We start from the raw sequence: 22,139 nt of genomic DNA, 5'->3' as shown, positions 1-22,139 counted from the left end.
GGCCCGTAAGCTGGATAAAACCGTATCGTTACCTGGAGAAACACACTCAAAAGGGAACGCGCCAGCCCGCTTAGCCTTTATGAAGCTAGTGCCTTTAAAACATCTGGTTTTGATATAGGCCCTTGTGTGCTAGTCAGGTCCAACTCAAATAGGCACAAGCCTTGTAACAGTCTGCTAAACAATATTTGTTGTTCCTCAGTTGTAAATTAAGTTCTTGCCCTGAGCAGCCTTGATAGTTTCCTTGAGGGTGATGACTGCCTGGCAGAAGCCATTAAAATCAAACTAGAGAGTAAGAAACAAACATGCAATCCAGCTAAGGTCATGAAGATGATGGTTGTTTTGACGACACCAACAACTGGAAAAGGAACTATGCAAATTTTCAAGCCAATTTAAAAGAAATCATTTAACACACTGAAAATGATTAAGATGATTACAGGATTGCAGCACCTGTCAACAAGGCTGAGAGACCTGGGACTGTCAGCCTGGAGAAGAGAAGGCTTGGGAGGGATCTTACCAGTCTGTATAAATACCTGCGGGGGAAAAAATAAAGAGGATGAAGCCAGGTTCTTCTCAGTGGTGCCCAGTGGCGGGACAAGAGGCAATGGGCACACACTGAAACACAGGAAATTCTGTTTAAACATACGAAAAAGCTTTTTTTTTTACTGTGAGAATGGCTGAATACTGGTACAGCTTGCCCAGAGGTTGTGGAGTCTCCACGCTTGGTGATCTTCAACACTGACTGGATGCAGTCCCAGGCAATCTGCTCTAGTTGATCCTGTTGTCAGTGGGGCAGTTGGACTAGACGATCTCCAGAGGTTCCTCCTGACCTTAACCGTTCTGCGATTAGAAAAGAACGGCTTTCTAAAGGAGGTTAACAGGTTTTGGGGGATCTTTTATCAAAAGATGAATATTTTTCTCAATAAAAATGAAATGATTGTTCAGACTGGTATTCAGTGACATGCAACACAATATAATTACAATTAATTAGTGCTTCAATGACCTAATACAGTTAAAGGCAACCTAATCTGCTCCAGCATACCTTAGTGGAAAAGACTGCAAGGGGAAAAAGAGTGCCCAGCTGCCCTCTTGAAGTTATTTGGGCTCTCAGCAGCTGCTGGTGGTTTTGAGACCTCTGCGTTCCCCCTTTTCCTGGCACGCTCCAGCTCTCTTGGCTGCACCTGTGTCCTCTCGGAAAGCAGCCGCTGTGGGCTGTGGTGTATTTAATGGGAGCCACATGGCTAAAGCAGCTCGGTACTGAATGTACCAGCTTGCTGCTTTTTTCTCCCTTTGAATATGTGCATCTTGTAAGAGCTCAAACAAAGAGAAGGGGCTTCTGAGGCTCTTCAAGGTCAAGAGGTAAGAAATTCTGTGTTTACTGACTATTAAGTAGTAAAACAAAAGCAGGGATTTGAATGTAACTTTTCTGTTGTCCCACTCCAGTGATCTGCGGGCTTCCACCTCCACCCGTTGCTTTCTTCCTTCTCCAGGTTTAAAGACTTGACTTGGAGAAGCATTGGTATGATATGATGCTGCTGCTCATTCTCACAGCTCTGATGGTTGGTTAGGGTGATCAGGAGCGCCTAAAGTTAAAGGGGTGCTCTGCTAGGTCCCTAGGGGGAAAGTGAGAGATGGAATCTCTTTGCAAGCTCTGCTTCCACCAAGCAAGGTAATAAAATCTCTGGTGTTACTGGTAAGGTTTGTTGTGTGGGGATATCTCCCTCAGGCTTCGGGTAACCAGGGTTAGAGCCAGGCCAGGCGGTGGTATTGTGGTGCAGCGATTTGTGAAGCCAGACCAGGGATATTGTGCCTGCCGGCTCAAGAGACAGGAGGGCGGTGAGCAAGCGTCGTGTTGCGGGCTGGGCTGGCCGTGGCCAGGTTTCCTGGACACTTGTACACCTTGCAGCCGCTGCGGGTCCTAGGCTTACTAAGCGCACGGCGGTGACAAAAGGCAGGTGTATGGCAGCGTGTGCTAGGTACTCCTAGCACAGGCATAGGGAGGGACTGAATGGGCTGGGGTTGCTCTCCACAGCTTCTCTGGAGCTTGGTAACGAGTCAAAGCTGCAGGCAGGGAAGTGATCATTGATGGATGTGAAGTGGTTGATTCGGCTTTTCCTTGTCAACTGTTTGATTCCCCACCAAACTTCTTCAGTGACTAAAAGCCAGAGTTGACTGAGCTCTGAGACACTGGATGGCCAGGAGATCTCCACGTCTCCCAGGTGGTTTTCTTGCTAGTGGGCTGCAGTAGTGTAAGGCTAATGTTTTTAAATCACATGGTTTGTATGCTGTTATGTGAAAACAGATAGCAGTGATCCCGATCTTAAAGCTAGGACACAATGTCTCTCCTTGATTCATTCTAATCCTTCCCCTGGCATGGTGGGCATTCATATGGGTTGGATGAGGTCTCACAAGTGCTGTTCATTCTGGCAGCTCTCAGTGAATCCCAAACTAAAGCTCACGTGTGTTGTTTCCTTCTAAAATAGTTTGTCACAGATGTTTTTGCTGTGGTCCTTTAGTATCTCCTTCCACTTGCTTTGGCATTTGCTCTTCAGACTTGTTCAAAAGCCACCTTGCCCAGTTTGCTGGGTCATTGTTGAGCAGGAAAATGCTCACCGGTCTTTAACGATTCTTTGCACTAGCTCTCCCTTCTGTCTAATACTAATTACCCTTGAAAAGCTTTGCGTTGCCTTTGGTGGGTTTCTAGGACTCAAATTTGGATGTTGGGGGGGGGGGGGGAGGGAATTGAGTGGCGTAAACTCTGGGCTTTCACTAGCTGCATCGTGATTAACCTGCTCTGTTAGAATAAATCCAAGATAATCTTTCTTCTGGATGTTCTTAGTGGCTTGCATATTACTTGAAGGCAGGACAGTTCCTTGTGTCTCTTCACCATCTCAGACTGTGCCTTAGGCTTTGCAATTTGTTTGAATGTGCAGTTTTGGGGCAGGGGGGAGTTGGGTTTTTTTGCCCGTTCCTCAACTTGCTTCTGGTGATGGGCAATTCTCTACCTCTGTTGGTTGAGCTCCTTCATTGACAGAATCAAGGCACAATCAAAATCTCTTGTTGCAGCCTGACTGAACTGTGGCAGTATTTTACCTGTTGTGCACCTCCTGAGTGTTTTCCTCCCTAAGCAGAAGGGGGAGAGTGGAGGTGCTCTCTCAAACTTGTGTCAGGCAGTGCTCGTGTGAAACGGTGGCTTCTTCTGTTATATTGACCTTCAGTGCGAGCAGTACAAGTAGCAAGCCTTTTCCTGGAATTCCTAAGTTAGGATGAGTGGCCTCTGCCATCTCGTGAGGTTTTTAATGATAACTGTGAGGGCACAAATCTACCTGATGTGCGACTTGTTCATCAGCAGTGGAGGGGGCTGCTGCTGAGCTTCACCTTCACTGCTTCGTCCCTCCTGCTTTAGGTAACGCCTTGTTGAGAAACGGGGGAAAACTGAAGCAGCAAGGGAATCACTGTGAGAAGCTGACTTAGTCTTTCAGCCATGACGGAGCAGCCCAACTGTCCTGACTTGGGTCTGCAATTGTAGAAAAGCTCAGTTTCCTGGCAGTTTGTTTATTTATTTCAAATTCATAATACTAGCACACATAGGGCATAACACGACTTCTCTGGAACAGCAAGTCTTTTGCAAGGTATTTATTTTAAGCTTCTGCTGAACACATGAATAAACCAGCAAAAGAAAGAAATTACAATTATGACAATGATGAGGTCAATCTTAGAGAGAAAATTGTCTCGAGAGGACCCACTTAAGTGAAATTGTCACTTGTGACAACCGTGTACACTCATAGACCCAGCGGGATGCAATCGATTAATGGCTCCTTTGGCTCAATGGGAGGTGGAGAAGCAGCTGCTTTTGATTTTTAGCCTTCTTGCACACCGATGCTTTCCACCGGGGAGTGGTAAACTGGAATATTCTGACCATCCCGCAGTTTCAAGGTGACATCCTGAAGGCACCAGCTGACACAAACCAAAAGAGATTTTTAACTTGTTTCAATCACCTTTAATATAGTAGTAAAGTCGGTGTAGAAACAGCTGGCATGAAGAAACAAATCATTCCACACATTCATTGCTCTTAAAAATTCTCTCAAGTGTTTTAAAACTTGGTTTGCGAGTGCCAGCTTCTGAAAGCTGTTTTGTTTTCCCTAATTGCGTAGTGCAGCCCAGATTTAAAGGTCTGGGATGCGTGTTCCTATTTGTTGCAACCCGAATAAAATCCTGCTAGCTATTTTCAGACAGGACATTCCTCCCCCCTGACCCAGTGCCTTTCTTCCTCTCCAACCTGCGGGTGCATTCCTTGCTCTGCTCCTCTCCAGCCTTGGAGCCAGACTGTGTTGCTAAGGAATTATCCTGGCTTGGAGGAGTTTGAACACTGTGCGATCACTCAATGTGACTGCTGAAACCCTGACGGGGTACGAAGGTGGTTACTCAAAGGAGAGGGGAAACTGTGTTTGTTGGAGGCTGAGGGGGAGCCTTTTCCTTCCTCTAAGCTCTGCTCCAAACCCATTTCTGTGAGACTGTTCATGCTGCTTTTCCAGCTGGGAAAGACTATTATTTCGGGGTACTAAGACAGGGTTTTTTTCAAAAGCTCCTGGCACTCACCCAGCTCTGCTTCTGCTAGAGTTGGTGCCGAGTACATACAATTAGGTAATTAGCCTGCCGCACCTCTGTGTGATGGGCCTGCAGCAGGGCTCTTCCCTCACCAGCCCTCTGCCTCCATCCGACCCAGGACAAGCAACTGCCTCATTTAAAACAGGGCTTGAAGGAGCAACTGGTTGCTCCCCTCAGCATGGCCTGGGGTCTTGGCCCTTCCCTCTGCTCGCTTCGGGGCAGGCAAGGGTCACTTTGCAGGCCTGGTGCCTTGGCTGCCCTCGCTGCCGGGCGCCCTCCCCATCCCTGCGCCACCCGCACCTGAGCGAACGCTCCCTCCCAGGTCCAAACCAGCTCACGCACTCCCCATTTCCCTGCTTTTCAGTTGCCCTCTTTTTAGTAACTACATAAATAAATAACCCCTGATAGACAGGCTGCTCACTCAGAGTCTGAAGTGTTTCAGTGGCTTGGGAGCCTCAACTACTTTTGCAGAGAGAGCTCACCTCCCGATGCTGTTTTACTGTGTCTGTATCGGTCCAGTTGCCTCACGGGTCTCCGCTGCAAGCACCCATGTGCGTGCTCTGCAGGGCCCCACCAGGATGGCCCGCTTACACATCTGTTATTTCTCTCGGGGATTTCAGGAGCTCCTCTTTGCAGAGCAGATGGGAACAAGCCTTTTTACTCTTAGTTCCTCAGCTAGGTGCAAGGACACTGAGGCCTGTCTAGCCCCAAGTGGAGCTGTGCACAGGACCCCACATATAAGCCAAGATGGTTGAGTCTGACAGATCTGTCTGCCACAAACCCTTTTACAGAAGATGCATTCCCCCCCCTCCCCCCCCCCTTTGAAGCTGGCAGATTAAAATGTAGAGAGCTCATTTTAAAACAAAACTCTGAGAGGTATGCACTGAAATTACTGCTATAGTTAACATCTTGCAATCTTCAGTTATCCTCACAGTAACTCAGTGAAACAGGACAGAACTGTTATTTCCCTCCATCTGTGAGGAGGGGATGAGGAAGAGTGAGGAGCTCAGAGCCCAGGTGCCCAGGGAAGCGTAGGTGTGCAGGGACAGTGGCTGGGGGCCTCTGGGGGCTATCTCTGGTCACTAGGGAGGAGGCCAGGTCTGGCCCTGAGCCTCTCAAGTCCCAGCCTAGTGCCTTCCTCCCATCATTTTACACCTTACTTCCCATACAGTAAGTTGTGCTCATCTAATTATGAAAATAAAACATTACCATATGGCTGGTGGCAGCTGAGCAAAAATGTAGCGGGTTTCTAAATAGAATTAACAGAAGTGCCTAACAAACTCTGAGAACTAGTACATGTGAGGCGTTTGCATCTAATGAAATTTCCTCTTTTGCAATGGAATGGACTTTGAATTCATGTAGTAATTCTTTGCTCAGTTCTAGGAATCAGTTTACCCTTGACAAGAGAGGCTTTCAGGCTTCAGTATTACAAAAATGTAAAGTTGCTACTAAATGATGTGGAGTCAGAACATCCTTCTACTGTAATATGTCTGTTCCAGCACTTTTTTAACAATAAAGACTGTGTTTATTGGATGGCTTGAAAAAAATCCTGCATGATTTCTAGCTCACCTTGATAGGCTCTGATGTAATATGTAAGATAATTCCCTTACATTTCACACAAATGAATGGCTCATGTTCTGTTTGTATTCATAGGGATGAATTCAATCTATTTCTCAACTAATTTACATTTTTTGTTGTAATGATGGTAATAACCTTTCACAAGACCTTCAGACATGAATTTTCGCTTCCTTTGTGTGCGTGATCTTAGCAATACGGATGACTAAAGCCAACATCCTGCTCCACTCTTTCCTCCTACCACTTCTCTCCCTGCGTCTATACATTTCTCCCAGTACGCACCATTGTCGGGAGTGGTCCATCTCCGAGTTAATATAGAGGTACCCTGCTGATTTTGTTCCAGAGACCGGTAACTTTATCTGCAGATGTAAAAATATGTTAAAGATTCAGTGAAACATGTTACTGAAATGGACATTTACTCCTTCTACAGTCAAAGACGCAACACCTCCCTTTTAACTTAAACCCTAATTTTGTTTTTTTTAACGTACTTCAGAGCTTCACTAAGCTTTTCAAATGGTTAATGTGTGCATGGCTATACAAGTATGTCTGTTCTGCCATACGTTAATCTCTCTACTGAAAGAATGTACTGTGTTACAGCTGCAACCCCCAGGGAAAACCACTCGCTCTCTGAAATATTTATGAGCAAACACCTTTCCTTACCAGAATGCATGGTGATCCAGAGGTGACCCGCACTGTGCTAGAGCTTCCCATAACAAGCCTGTAGGTTGAGATCCTCTACAGATCAGTCTATTAACATGCATCGAGGCAATGAGATGTTCGATGATTTTTCTCAGTGTCACAAATTCTAGCACTCAGTTTTTTAACAAACAAAGCTGCAGCACTGACCACAGCTAATTGCACTTGGTCTAATGTTTGAATAAAAGAAGTGTCTCAAGTGTAGTGTTTGCTGGTCGTACTGCAATCACAAAGGGAAAATGCCAGGGATTCTCTAACTGGCTCAGCAGGCAGGAGCTGGGGATGTTGTGGAGTCAGTAAATTGATCTATGATATAATCATTAATTATGATTAACTAGTTTATTTCATGAGACCATGAATGCTCTGGAGCATGAAAAAGCAGAGAAGAAAGTTGGCGGTTTGTGTTCTGGGTGAGGTCGGCAGAAGGCAGGGTTTGACTTCACCCTGAGTCACCCAAGCAACCAGCATTCTGAAAAGGTGACACAGGACAACATCAGTGGGACAGGAGGTTCTCTTCTTTTCAATCAGCATAAGAGGTTGTGCTTTTTTCCCCCCACGTTTTTGGCCTTAAATATGCTCCCTTGTAGAATCTCTAAAACCTGGGAAATGTTTTGGCCCAGGGTATCATGTGGGTGAAGCCTGGCTGCAGCGAGATGGAAAGTGGAATTTTATGAGAGTTAGTTAAAGGTTAATTTTTCTTGCCCTGACCGCCCCCCTCCTTCACTGCACTAGCTGCCCCATTCCTTACCGCCCTTGCTTGGTCCCCAGGGCTCAAAACCAGTCACCAGGAGGAACAAAATGATTCAAATGTGACAAGATCCCTCAGTGAGTTGCCAGGAGAGATCACTAAGGACATTTTGCATCACCACCAAAACCAGGGAAGAGCTGCCTGGATTAAGGGGTAGAAACACTGATGGGAAGGCCCCTTCAGGCAGCAACCCAGAGTGGAAGTGGACTTGTGTTTGCGAGGTTTGCCTCACCCCAACCCTGGGCTGATGCAAGGCAGCCTTGTGCAATACTTCAGCACCCAGCGCAGCATTCTCCAGTCACTATGCAACGCCAGCGCTAAGCCCCGTGCCAGGCAGCTGTCCTCTGTGGCACAGACTTGCAGGTGCTTTTAAAAACCACACCATTTTTGCTGTCCCACAACGTAGCTGGTGAGCAGCTATAAATCTCTGTTCTGAATAAAGCTTTAAAAACTAGCATGGGACATATCTGGGAGAAGAGGGAGGCAGCTGCTATTTTAAAGATGGATCTTAATACATTTCTGGAAATTATTTTTGTGGCTTACAGTAGCAGGAGGGGGATCAACTGACTTGGGAGGTCCCTTGTCATTCTGTGATGCACCTATATAGCACAACATGAAGATGCCGCTCTTGCTGTTTCTAGTCTCTCGCCTTAGAGCATGGATTTATGCTCTGGAAATCCATTCTTCTTCCAAATCAACTGGCATCCCACCCTACTGCCTTCCAGTGCCCTCAAGTCACTCGTGACCTGCTGAAAATCCCCTAGCTGATCTCTTGTCACCTGATGCCTTGGGAAGCCACCCCGCGACACCACCTCCCCAGCGTTACCTGTGCTCTTTCTGTGTCCACACGGTTACTCCCATCCGTCAGTCGGATGTTGTGAACCTTAAGAGGGGGGGCACCCAGGGCTTCCAGGGCATCAGGATTGCTGTTCAATTGCTCCAAAGCCTGCTGATAATACTGGGTCCTGGCAAAACTCTCTAGGTGAGAGAAACAGGGTAGTGAGGACAATGTTCACTTAAAATCAAAACATAAGTTAAAAAAAAAAAAAGACATTTCCTCCAGGCTACCACACCCTCCCTGAAAAACACAGTGAAACTATTAATTAGGAGAAATCTGGCTAAAGGAGGAAACACCCTTACATCAGAGAAGCAGCGCTGAGCTGTAACGTTATTCAGCTCACTTAAGTCAAGAGGGCTCTGAATATAGCCTGTTCCATACTGATACACAGTTCAGCTTATAGCTGTGTCTCCCTGCTTTCCATGTGTTTGTACGTCATTTAAAAGGAACAAAAAAAAGGGGGGGAGCATAAGGATGAATATCTGAAAATGTTTTGAATGTAATTCTTTTTTTTTTTTTTTTAAATGAGGTACAGGAAATACTTTAAGAATGGAGAGTATTTTGCAGGTATTGGTGTAAGACAGGAACAGCAGCAGCAGCTGCTGCTGCTGCTGTGAAACTCTTGCAGTGGTCTTGATATGGCTTTTCAAGTGGCAGCCATGAAGCTGCAACTCTACTGATGAGTACCTTAAAAAGGAGGCACAAAGAAGCGCCATTAGAGTTAATGGTCAAGTAGCAACAATAGCACAGTAGACTGGATGCTGCAGTGTTGGCATATGAAGGACAATTGTAGTAAATTGCTACTTATCGATGTCTGGTTACAACGCTGTCCATTGGTGACCACTGTGCAATGCAGAGCCGTGAGGCTGGAAATGTGCCGACTCTCCTTATCGAGGCAGATACTCACTTATAAACAGTTTTAAGGCTTGCCTGCTGAGATTTCTATATGTGCTTCACTCCAGCCTAACTCCACTCTCTTGAGATCAAGAAGGGCAGAGTTAAGCTAAGAGTGTGCATGTGTGAAAATCCTACTCTGGCAACTTTGCTCTCACCTTCCCAAGAGTTTAAAACAAGGTGTAAGGTTTGTTTCCTGGTCTCTTGCCTGTCGGTATTATTCTTGGAGTGTGAGGCAGAAGGATGCTGCTCCCTCTCCCTTAATTAGAGCATCCCCTGTGAGCAGGCAGCATCCAGTTGGCATAGAAACAGCTTTGCTAGGCTGCAGCCTGCTCTGGTTCTCCCCGGCCCCCTGGGCCATCCTAAGGAACTCCAGCAAAAGGGGTTGCAGCATGCCAGCCCTTTATTGGCTACAGATCATGGCAAGCAGTCACCCAGACCACATTAAAAGTATGTTGTGCTCATCCTGCAGGTTGGAGGGGAAATGGGTTCGAGTTTCCTGGTGCTCCTTCTCAGCTGTTCCTTGTTAGCATCTTGTGTATCGGACATAAAATGCCTGACTAATCCGTTTGTCCATGCGTTTTCAGTAGGAGAGCTGAAAGGATGCTGGGGTTGGCGGGGGAGACTGCTCCCGTGAGGTGGTGTGGAGGTGAAGAGAATGAGTAGAAATAGGATTACCTGAGCGTTTGTACAAGCTTTCACAGAGACCACATGCATGCAAATTTCCCTTCAGCCTGAAGGAAAGGGAGGGAAGCATCCCCCTCCCTCTGCTCCCACCACTATGGAAGCCACTTGCTCCTCACAGGTCCCAGTATGGGCCAGTTCTGTGCACTGGGATAGCCGAAGGAACTGGGATAACCCTGGACATGGGCGAAGGCAGGAAGGGTCCCAGTGTGGCTCCCCCGTCTGTTGGAGGCTACAGAAGGACACGCTCCGCAGCAGAAAGTGTCCTTTCAGCAGCCCGGTTGGCTTGTCCTCGAGTTATCAGACAGCTACTCGGTGGCCACCAATACTGCCACAGAGAAAGAAGCAGCCATTGAGTTGCGCCACTTGCTTGTATAGCTAAGTGATGGGGGGAACGAGCCCTTTGATTTTCTGTATAGCACAGGGGATGACTCTTTCTTTCCCCCAGAGATTTCTAGATAACAATGCTGAAGCTGAAAATTAAAAAATGCTAATGTCCTTGTTAAAGCCAGATTCAATATTTTGAAGTGTAAGAGGATCATATATCTGTCACGTACTCCAGAGCTTGAGGGCATGAGCTGCCTAAAATTAAAGCCTGCTTTCCAGCCTTGTCTGATTTGTTATTAATACGTGTAAAATGAAGGGGAGGTTTCGGAGCTTATGTGAGGGCTTGACGAACAGGCTTGGCTACACTTTTCTGGCAGCATCCTCTGATATAAGGGTAGGTGAAAAGCAATATCATTTGATAGTACCAGCAAGGGAGGGGCATAAGGCCAAGAGGCCTGTAGCACCTGCCGAGAGAGAGGCAAAGCCTATTTCTAGTCTGATGCTAAGTATCTAGAAACAATTTTAGAAAAAATAAACATCTATCATTTGGACTAATAATTTCAATTCTTGGACAAAGACACGTAGCAACTAAAGCTGTCTATAAACAGCAATGGCACCTGTCTAGCTTTTCTTTCCTTGTCCCGGTCTTCTCAATGCTGAATGCTCTTATCTGCCCTTCATTCAGGAGAAATTAATGTCTTAGCACTTCACAGGCGTGTTGTGTTTAAGGGCCAGCACCGCAGAGAGATTTACAGATAAAACTGCTAGACTCTAGTATCTTCTCACAAATGGTCCTCTCTTCCTGTCCAGTTGTAAAATCTCAGTAAGACACGAAACCTGCATTACTGCCTAAAGTTTCACTTTGCCCTCACCCTCAGGAAACCCCTCAGAAACCAGACTTTCTCCTGACCACAGCAGCCTGCTTCCTATGCAATACTCATCTCTGGAAATGCATGCAGCAGCCCTGGGGCTGAACCCAGAAGCTCAGCCACACTTCCCTTAACTTCATCTGCTTTTCACATCTTCCATGCTGCTATTTTCCCCACTACACAAAAGCAAATGAAAGGGGCAGAGGAGAAATAAGGTTGCTAACAGCACCAAGACTTACTCTGCATAAGATTATACATCACGATGCATCCCCCGCCACTGAACAGTCCCATGAAAACAGCCATTTGCTGCAGTTTTCTTAGAGAAGCTGGCATTTTTCCTCCCTGAAAAGAAAAAGGGAAGACATTTGTTGTAAAAGAAGAAAGCTAAAGGGTTATTTCCCGCCCCCCCCCCCCCGTCCTCTTTCCTAAAAGCCCTTTCCAACTAGGCCTGAATGAAAGCGCAGTGCACAGGCACTGGGCTCTCACTTGCTGGGGCCCCACTGCGCACCCAGAAGGAAGGGTGGTGTGAGAACAGAGCAAACCGGGGACCCAGCCGGGTTGAATGTGTTTATTCAACTTCTTTTAGCGATGCCACCACTTCACTAATTGCCGAGAAGAAAATGACCTCCCCAGTGTGGCCGGGGGCCAGCGCTGCGGCGCATTGTCGCGGGGGCTCCCGGTGCCTGTGTGCTCGCTTGCACACTGCGAGCATTCAGGCTCCGGGGGCCGGATTTCTCTCTCGAGTAAACTCCTCTAAAGTAAACATGCTCGCGGCAGGGCTGGATTTGGCCTGGAGTGGTAAGGGACAGAGCCAAGCCAGGGCTGTGCCAGCAAAGATAATAGAGCCAGGGTGCATGTGTTCTGTTGTGCTGTTTTCTCCCAAGCCACGGATAAACAGGAAGGCTCTTGCAAGCTATTTTTCTTCCTTCCTGCACCCCCTGAGCCCAAGCTTGCCCTTTTAATGAGTCACAATTTTGGCATTTGGATGAATGACCCAGCAGAATAAGAAACACCTCTGAGAAAGTCAATCTACTAGACGCTTCCACGGTTTGGGTAAGAGGGGGATGGTGTGGCCTGGAGAGCCTGAGCTAATGCTCCTGCCCACAGCAGGTTAGTAGGAGTCGAGCTGAGTTGTCAGTGAGGGAGAGTAGCATGTTGCTTCAGGCTGTGGCGGGATGGGACTTGACCAAGCATCCAAGTATCGGCTTATGCTCTTGCTTCTCTTGCAGCTGGGATAGTAGGGAGGAATGTTCTTGACAGCAATTAAAAAAAATTAGCAAAAGTCTGCCCTTTTTGATGTAGGCACACAGACATCTGAATGCTTGGGGAAGCCGTATGGGATTTCTAATCCCAAAGGCTTCACACCTCAATCCTTGTGCCACGATAGTGTGACTTAAGTGTTACACTCAGTGAGAACTGATTAATAAGCCAAGGCCCAAGCCAGTTACAGAAATGTGACCTGGGCAAGGCTGTTTGAGTCCTGTTGTGAAAACCACCTTTAGCATCCCTCAGGTATGCATTAGTCAGGTATTGCTCAGCTGACAACCACAGTTTAGAGAGGGTGGAGAGGCAAATGTCAGGACTCCTTCCTGTCATGGCCAGGCCAGGGTGACATGGGCAGCATCCCTCTGCTCACCACGCTGCTGACATGCCCATACACCATCTCTTGCGTCCTCTAGCCCACAGGAAACCATGAACGCAACCCAGGTACAACTTTCTTCTACTGCCCTGTTGGCACTAGCATTCAATCCGAACACGTGCTATCCCTTAGTTGAAGGCTTTCCTTGTTAACTAGTTCCCTTGATTTTAAGACCTCTTAATATTTAAGTTTACTGTTTAATTTACTTCAGATTTATGGACGGCTAGTAATGGTAGCAACCCAGAGAAGCATGTGGGTATTATGTCTACTTTATGCCCCAAAATCCCCAAATTGTGCTATTGGTACAGTTAGTCATCATGTCTCTCACTCCTGATCTGTTTCTCTGATGAGTTTTCTTCTTCACTTCCCCTGGGGAACTTGAGTGGCGTGAGAAGTTGCAGCAGAGGAAGTACGAGTGTGTTTTTACAGAGAAACAGTGGCAGGCATTTCACAAGGACAGCGAGAGCTTTCTGCTTGCCTGCTTGTGTGTGCAGCTTTCCTTGAATTGCAATTTATAACACTATTCCCCACCCCGCAAACTGCAAAATCTGATTAATAACTGGGTTTCCCATAAGATCTGTCCAGCCAGGAGGAGGATCTGACACCAACACCACATAACAGAGAGGGGGGGAAAAAAAAAGGTGGTAAATCTGGAGAGCAGATCAGCTGTAACAGGCTGTGACCCGCAGCATTTATTTTTGCCCCTTTCAAAGTTGCAGCCAAAGTTTCTGCGATGAAATTCAGGGTAATTGAATGCAAATGTCTGGGGGTGGGGGGTGCTGCTGGCAGTTTGCTGAGTAAAAGTGGGAAGACACGGAGCTCTTGCACCAGTGAGGAGGTTTTCACCGAGGCTCAGGGGACCTGCCTAGCAAAGGGCGGAAATTAGAGGCTCTGCAACTCGCTGTCAGCGGGTTTGAGGTTTGCTAGGTCTCACGGTCTGCTCGCACCCAAACAAGGGGGATGGAAAGTAAGAGGAGCTTCGTGCTGATCAGTCACATGCTTGTGCACGCTCTTATCACCACCTCTGCTTGCAGCAGGTCAGTGGCCACAAGCACCCCGATGGTGCCATGCTGAGATGGTGCCATCTGGCACAGGAGCTTGGCAGCTGAGAAATGGTGATCCCAGCAAGCACTGCTGCCCCACGCAGCACTCCCGGCTGCTCCTGATGTGCTGCCCCTGCCTGCAGCTGTTGCCCCTTGCTGGGCCTGGTGAGGCAGGGATTTGAGGCTGAGGTGCACCCAAGTTGTGTAGCCCACGCTGGGCCTGCAAAGGTCCTCATTGCCGTAACAGCGAGAATATCTCCACTGCTTGCTTTCGGTCGCAGTGGGAAGCCTGCAGGCTGGACCACCCCATCCCCAGGCTAGCCCTTGACGCTCTCCTCCCACTTGTTTCTCAGCTGTTTTCCCAAGTCAGTCCTATGACAGTATGTTGCAGGAAAAGGTTCAGAGCTACGAGTCTTAACAAGCCTCTCAAGACCTTGCAAACCTTCTCTTTGATCCCACAATTCCCTGTTAGCTTCCAAAAGCAAGGACAGAGGTGTCCTTGGAGCCCAGTGCATCCCTTACAGGGGGGCTGCTGCTCCCCTTCTCTGCCATCACGGTCCCTTGTGGCATGGATGTCCAGATATTGCATCCAAATCCTTGAGCATCCCTTGGCATGCAGCTGCTGCTGGCTTCTGAACAATGACACTGGAGATACTAATGGTGTCAGCTTATGGAAGACCAAAACATAGTAAGGAGCTGTTGTCTGCGAGGACTCATCGCTAGGATTTCTGCCCTCTGGCCAACCGTGTTTGCTGCTCCCATCTGCTGCTCTGCTGAAGTGCCATGGAGGTGGCTCACTAGGGAAGAAAAGCAGAGACATGTCCAGAGGCGTGCCTCCTGTCCTGAGCCTTTCTGAAAATTACTTACAGCCTGCAAAGCGTAGAGGCTATTAAAGGGAAGGACCAAACCCCCTCGACTTCATTTGCCACAAAGGGAATAACTGTAAGACAATGCATTTAGGAGAATTTTATAGATACAATGTGCAATTGCCTCCTAAGGAGGGAAGTTCATGTTGCTATCTGTGGCGGAGATCTCCCCCCAGAACCTGTTATACCACTAAAAAGTATGCAAGTCAACTGGTGGAAAAATAGATTCCTTCATAGCTGGTAATTAAAAAAAGCACAATTTCCAAGCTACGTTGTTCTGCAAAAACATCTTTTCCCCTGTGCTATTTGCAGCAGTAAGAAAGATTAAGCAGAGATTAGCACACACAAAAACACCGAGCTCACAGTTACCAAAAGAAGAGATCCTAAATCATTATAAGTAGCATTCTCTAAAAATAAATATTAAACAGCAGAACTTCCTAATAATGGTGATGTTCCTTTTGTGCCTTGAAAACAGTAAGATATGGTGGAGAAGGTAGTATTCAGGCTTGACTTTGAAACTAAGCAGGACTCAAGCAGTTAACAACAAGATTTAACAAACCCAGAGAGGTGGAAGACTCCCAGGGTCACATGTGAAATGCTGGGTTACTGCAACAATAGTCTGTTTCTAATTAGACTTTGTTTTCTCCACAGAGGATCTTCTAAAAATAGGCTGAGCTTAACAGATTCTTCTTTATTTCAGCAAATTCAGATTTTCTATTTTGGTGACTGAAATTCATGTGGCAGAGAATTGGTCTCAGGCACCTCTACCAAAGGCAGGTAGCAGTGAAGCAAGGGCATTTTCACCAAGCCACAAACATTCATTTTATTTGCCTCAGACCCAAGCGAGGGAGCTGGGGCTGCAGGTTCTTTGGGGAAAGCATTTCTTCTTCCTTCTCCTCCTCCTGGCACCACCAACCTCCACCAGCACCTTGAGCTTCCGGGTGCTATCACAGACCAAACAGTAAACAATAATATTGTCCTGAAATCAGAAAGAAGCAACTTGATCCATGCACACTCAGCGTGATCACTGCTGTCTATCTCAATTTGGGCTACTGCCCACCCACCTTGCCAAGACAATATACTGCCGGGCTACCAATGCAAGCAGCTGGGAGCCTTTAAACCACTGTGGACAGCTGTAGTCCTGAGGTGTTGGCATGACATGCTAAATATGTGTGGCAAAAGACTACTATTAAATTAAATTAAAACTTATCAATAGGCCTGAACACTGACCTGAGCATCTAACTTCAAGGCTGGCACTGTTGCCTAACCCTTCTGCAATGAAAACTCTCCCTTGGGCTGCTGGGATTTGAGTCAGCCCCAGGTCCAGCTTTTCTGCAAGCCACCCAGGTAGTCATGGAAGTCACAGGAGATGAGGCAAACCATGCACAAGCACCCATTTGTATTTCACATTCTTGCTCTCTTGCCCATCCATTGATCTTGTAAGATCCATAAGCCACCTGGGTGTGAGCCAATTTCTATACTAATTATGTGCCAGGACAACATTTTAGAGACAGCTTCTTGACACTTGCTGTCTACAAAATACCTTCATCATTGTTGCTGTCACCAAAGAGAGGACAGTACAGCAAAAGTGTTTCGACAGGATCATCATTTCAGCATATTATTTTCCCCTTTTTCATGGAAATAGTCTCAACATACTATTTACCTCATTTCTGAGAAGTAGCAGCACAAATTGTGCCCCCTGCCAGCATGTTCAGAAAGACCAAAGACTTTGCATGTATGATCTGCCTTCACCAAAACCTCAGCAACTTGTAGGAAAGAAGTTTGCTTAATTCACAGTCAAACCAAAAGTAGGAGTAATACTTTCTCCCTCCCCCAGTGGTTCTTCTCTAGATGCACTGAAAAGGCATACTTTGGCATTTAGGGAGCTTCGGCTTTTCAGCCAGCTTTGAAATTGTCCCTTTCAGGGTCTCCTTGTGGATCGGTTCCTAGAATTGTGTAACTTACCCTGGCTAAAATGCTTTGAAGGGACAACTCTATGTATGAAGATTACTGGCAAGCTAGGAAAATGCATTAAGTTTATTTTCTGCCTTTGCTGCTAGCTAATTAACAAGCAAAGTAAAAGTAGTCAATAGAGTGATTAAGGACTCTAAACAGCCACCTCATTCTTATAGTTGTATCACATCTCCTGGGGCACACGCTACAACACAGGTGGCTTGCTCAGCTAGTACAAAGCCTGACATGGTGCCTACAGATACTTTAGTTTCATTTCCTTTCTCTCCTCTCTTGGGCACTCTCATTTGCACATTTCTATATATTTATGTATCTTCATACGTTTTCTGTACTCTACTGTCACAGACTACTTCCCCATGCGCTCTTGAGCTACACAGTCTCATCTGGCAGGCTGGCCTGTACTGCATTTCTTTTTCTCCTGCCTGTCCACCTTCACCCCTCTACGTGCCCTCTTCCTCTGCAGACTATTGCACCAGCCTAGGGCTGGGCAGACAGAAACAGTGGGGCCACCATTCCCATTGTCCAAGGAGCCTTCTCCTGCCATCCCTCGGTTTACCCTTCTGTGAAATGGAGTCTGTCTTCCTAACTGCAGGTAATGAAGGCAGGCGCCTAAATCCTTTTTTGGTTTTCTCCTAAGTTGCAAAGATGCTACAACCTAGTTTGTTCAGTCTTTTTGAAGGCCGGGCTCACGTGCCAGCCAGTTCAACAACCCACTCCAGATCATCCTCCAAGACGTCTTGTTGGATGTCTCTAGTTGCCTATGCTTTGTACTGGAATACGAGGGATACGGCAGAAAAGAGGCACAACTAGGGCGTGTTATTGGAGAAGGAGGATAATTACACCTACAGTGTGACCCATTTTTGCTCTTACTGGAGCACAGCGTTATAGGTCAATGCCTAATAATCTGTCATTAACATCCCTAATTGTATGTTTCTGTAATTGGACACCATGGAGCGGGGAGGAAGGTGTGAATGTTCACCTTTTGTGCTTTAGAGGTCAATTGCAAAGGACTTAAGAGTAAGAATTCATAAGTAGGGTAAATGAAAAAGTTGCATCCAAGGTGCTGGAAGAAAAGATCAGTGGTGTTTATGGTTTTAACAGTGAGTGGTTTACCTGAGAAAACTATAGGACAGCTTCTTGGCTTCCCTGCTGCTGGGAGTGAGGTCACGAGCACTGCAATCCAAGGTTCAAAAGAATTGCTCTACGCTGTACCTGTGCCTCCCCACAGCATGCGTCACAGCCCAGCTTCCAAATGGGTACGTTAAAACAAAAGAATCACAGAAAGAAACAGCAAATATAGTCCTTTGACTGTCTCATGATGTCAGGATGAGAGGGAATAGCACTCTGTGCTTAGCAGGAGCTTAGCAGAAGTGGACTGTCAAGCCAGGGAGGTTTGCATAGTGTGATGTGTATTTTCTGTATACAGTTTCCTAGAATAGGTTCACTGAACCTGGAAGGTAAGTGATCAGTGAAGAGTACCAAACCATTTCTCATGGAAAGATCAAAAAGCTTGCAATGTTTTCTATGCAGTGGTAACTACTTCACTCTCTTGCCAGTCCCTGGGCATTTATCTGTGTCCAATACGTTAATTATGCCAAAGACACTGACAAGTTCTCAAAGCTAAAAACAATGACCTATCTAGCTTTAAGTCAACTTACTAAATCCTGAGATGGGGAAAAAACATCAAGAAACACAAGGAGTCTGTAATAACCTTCTTGGCTAACAGGTCACATTTTACCTTGTAAAGAGAAAATAAAATGGTCACAAAAGGTTATAGAAGTACTGCAGACATCATTGGGCTAGGAACTGTACGTGGCTATGTTAAAAGTTAGTACCTGCCTGGAAGTTTAGTCTCCAATCCTGATAAGGCTTATGCCTGTCTGTCATCTTACTAACTTCAATAATATGATCCACATGCATTAAATAGGCACGCAGTAGACAGTGACCTAAAGGAACCGAATTCCAGGGGAGGCAGTCACAGGGAAAAAATGTTTAAGGCAGGAACATAGGGTAAATCATATGATGCTTGTTCCCTTGTAATGTGTCTGCTTCTGGAAATGAGGGGGTAAAAGACGTGATCTACTCTGCTGTGATCAGCATGGAGCCTGATTTACAAAGCCTTTAAAAATATCAGCAGAGACGGAGAGGTTTGCAGCCCTAAGGCCAAACATCTTGCTGATATAATGCCTTTTATTATACAGTATTATAGCAGTACATGCTTTTGGCACTTCACAGACACCTTGCTCTTATTCATACTTCCTACTGAAAACCAAAAATAAATAAAATGCTACCCTAAATCCCCCCAGATTCTCAGATGTGGTACGTTTATTTCAAGTGCCCATCTTTACACCTTCCCCAGAAGGGACCCCACTCCAGAAAATGCTGACCCGACCCTTCTTCTGAAAGTCAAGTCCCTTTGAAATACATCAGATCAACACTTAAAGCCTGAGGCTTTGAGGAAAACTAATTACTTTTGAACATCTTGGATACCTGGATCGTTTCCAGAAGTTGGTCCTTGCCCATATGAGCAGAACTGGTTCAGTATCAGCTAAATCTGTTAACACAAATTAAGATCTGGGGAAAAAATAACCTCAAAGACTCGTGACTTTTTAATAAGCATTGAACACCAAAACCAGCACAAGACCAACAGGGATTCTGACCTAGAAACATTCTATTCTCAGAAAGACAAAAAAGGAAAAAAAAGTTATGATGGGAACCATTTAAAAAAAAAAAAAAAAGAACGAAAGAAAAGAAACTCCCAAAATACTTGAAGGTTTCTGTTCAGACAGATCCAGCTTGTTAACTGGGCTGTGCATGATGGAGATGGAGAGGGCAAAAGGGTGAAGGAAGTGGTGGAACTTGCCACACCGTTTGCATGTGCAGCATCTGGAGTCAGACCTTTAACTTGATCTGAGGAGTAGCTACCGATTTATCCATCCACCCTTGGAAAAAGGAAAAGAGATGCTGGATGCTCACAAGACAGTTGGACATGAATCAGCTTCTCTTCCAAAAATGAGTCAGGGCAAAAGGAATTTCAGAGAACAGCTGACTGCAATCTGTATTTTCCTCCTCAGAACATGTGCGGGAAAAGATTTGAGGGAAAAAATCTCTCTCTCTTTAATGCTTTAAATGATGTCTCTATTTCATTCACTGAATCTTAGGTCCTTCTACAGCTCCCGTTAGGGAGGGCAGGGATTTTTTTTTCCTATTTTGCAGAGCTGTGGCAGAAAAACACAGAACAACTTCACAGGAAGCCTGTGCCAGGTCAGGCACTTGCTCTCCAGAGACCTGCGCTGTGTCCCTGCCCATGCACCATCCCCTCTCTTAGGCTAAAACATACCAGCCTAGACAGGTTCAGCACAACTCCAGGGCTGACCTACCTTTAGGGATACCGGGACGAGCTTTTCCTACGGAGCTACAGCATATGGCTTTGTCCAACAAGGAGGTGTGACAGTCCAAGAGCCGGACAAAAGCACAAACCACACTTGTACGTACTGTTGATGGGTGAGATTTTTCAAAACATCAGGTGTTTTGTGTATGCTCAACAGGTGATACCTTTACAGGATCACTGGTTCCTAAAAGTGCTGGGATCTTTGAAAATTAGGATGCTTTATGGCATTTTCAAGACACACCCTCACTAGTAGCTTTCAAACAGGGCTGCTAACAACATACATTATTTCCTCCTAAACTTATTGCTACCGTAATCTTCAAATACTTGTTTGCGGGGTTTGTTGATCATATGCCAGATTACCAGGGCCTAAATACAATGAAATTTGATAAATGTGGCATACGTGAGACACATAGGTGTGCTGTGATCCATTAGAAAAGGAAACAGGACCAGTTAGCGGGGAATCACCGCTGCTAATGATACTGGCACGGATCCATGCCCACAGACTTCTTAAATTGAAGGCTGCAGAGGAAAGACTTTGCCTTTGACCACAACACACATATTTTTCCGTTTGTTTTTGTTTTCTTCTCTCATTGCATGCTACTCAGCTCTCTCTCTGTGGGAATTAGGAAGAGTGACAAAGAGATACCATCACTTTTATACAATGTTACTCCCAGGGACCTCTGCTTAGGTAGAAAAAGCCCCTACGTGGTGTCACTTCCAATTTATCTGTCGCTTTTGTAGTTCATAGACACCAGTGCAGGCAAAGCAGAAGACAGTGCTCCCAGGTTTCACAAGCAGCTCAGGGACTGACTCACTGTATCACTGTGGCTAAAACCATAAACTTAGGGTGTCTCAATTCACACATGTATAAATAAGTGACTAAACACTTCCTTGTTCCTACTTTGCTGGAAGATAGTGACATTTAATGGCTGCAAAATGCTCTGACTGCCTAAGATGTAATTTTACTTAGGTATGAAATTGCCCATGTGCAGTACACGCATGTTAAGAGGCACGACAATGTGTTCCAGAAAAAAAAAAAAAAGTATTTTGCAGCCTGGCACAGGGCGTGTTGTAGGACCAGCAGAATAATTACAGCAGCCGCAGTTGGCACTTATTAGAAAATTAAAGAAGCTGTTAACAGGTCATTAATAATCCATGACTACCTGCCTTAATAGTATTCTTCAGTCGACAGGCATGAGGGTGAGGGGGAGGAGGAAATGGTCACACCTTCTCGTAAGTCACTGTAGAAGGCTGATACCCTTATTTTTCATCACTTTGTAATCTGCTTGTTTACTTTCCTCCTGGTGTCTCTTCCGACTGGCTCTTCCCTCGCTGCTGCTCTCACACCAAAGGACTGCAAGGCTCTTGGCCAGGGAAGCCAGCAGCTGCACCTGCAACAGCCTGGCCCAGGGGAAAGCCAGCCCTCTCTGTGGTGTCCCAGCCTGGTAGCTGTCTGCCTGCTGTTCAGAGTTGCCTCTAAACACCTCTCCCGAGCGTGTGCTCCTACTTTTGAAGGTTATTTTGTCTGCCAGGCATCCCTGTCCATTTACAACACGCTATGATTTGTTTTCTCACATCTTGCTCCTTGCCTTCCGTGTGTAGGCAGATGGTTGGAGGAGGAGAGAAAAGCAACTTGTTTCTCTGCTTCTTCAGACAAACACACGCTCTCCAGAGCAGACAGATGCCTTAAAGTCAGATCCAGGGCATCAATTCATCTTTTGGGTTCAGCTGTAGCGTATAAAGCATTTGCTGGCTCTGGTCTAATGCTTTTTGACATTGTCAGGCCCCCTTCAGTGAACTACTGCCTTGTAACCAACTTGACAGCAAGTATTGTTCTACATTTATTAATACCATACGTGCTATCTTCAAACTGACATGTTCCAAGGCCAGGCATCAGCTGTGCTCAGTTCTGGCTTCAAAAAAAATATTCAGACAACAGCACAGACCTCCTGCTGCTAATAAGTAAATAAATAAATAAAAACATGCCTTTACC

The 22,139-nt window shown here is 46.1% G+C and overlaps 1 protein-coding gene across 4 annotated transcripts in view; it reads right to left on the bottom strand.

Annotated features, from left to right (window-relative positions):
• Nucleotides 1–3,639: 3,639 nt before the first annotated feature.
• Nucleotides 3,640–22,139, bottom strand: part of COA1 (cytochrome c oxidase assembly factor 1) — a 53,474-nt gene continuing 34,974 nt past the window's right edge. The window contains exons 1-5 of one of the 4 annotated variants that reach the window (XM_082317369.1): nucleotides 11,745–11,769; nucleotides 11,476–11,578; nucleotides 8,451–8,602; nucleotides 6,463–6,539; nucleotides 3,640–3,954 (exon numbers count right to left, since the gene is read on the bottom strand). In XM_082317369.1, the coding sequence (XP_082173495.1) occupies nucleotides 3,858–3,954; nucleotides 6,463–6,539; nucleotides 8,451–8,602; nucleotides 11,476–11,569 (420 nt within the window). In that variant the 5' untranslated portion in view covers nucleotides 11,570–11,578; nucleotides 11,745–11,769 and the 3' untranslated portion in view covers nucleotides 3,640–3,857. Of the gene's footprint in view, nucleotides 3,955–6,142; nucleotides 6,540–8,450; nucleotides 8,603–11,475; nucleotides 11,579–11,744; nucleotides 11,770–22,139 lie in introns of those variants that run through there. The other 3 variants (XM_082317368.1, XM_082317367.1, XM_082317366.1) reach the window with 3 other exon arrangements.

Source organism: Platalea leucorodia (assembly GCF_965183815.1).
Source record: "Platalea leucorodia genome assembly, chromosome: 1".
Taxonomy (NCBI): Eukaryota; Metazoa; Chordata; class Aves; order Pelecaniformes; family Threskiornithidae; genus Platalea; species Platalea leucorodia.
The sequence above is the reverse complement of the archived record's forward strand: the minus strand, read 5'-3'. Positions and strand labels throughout refer to the sequence as shown.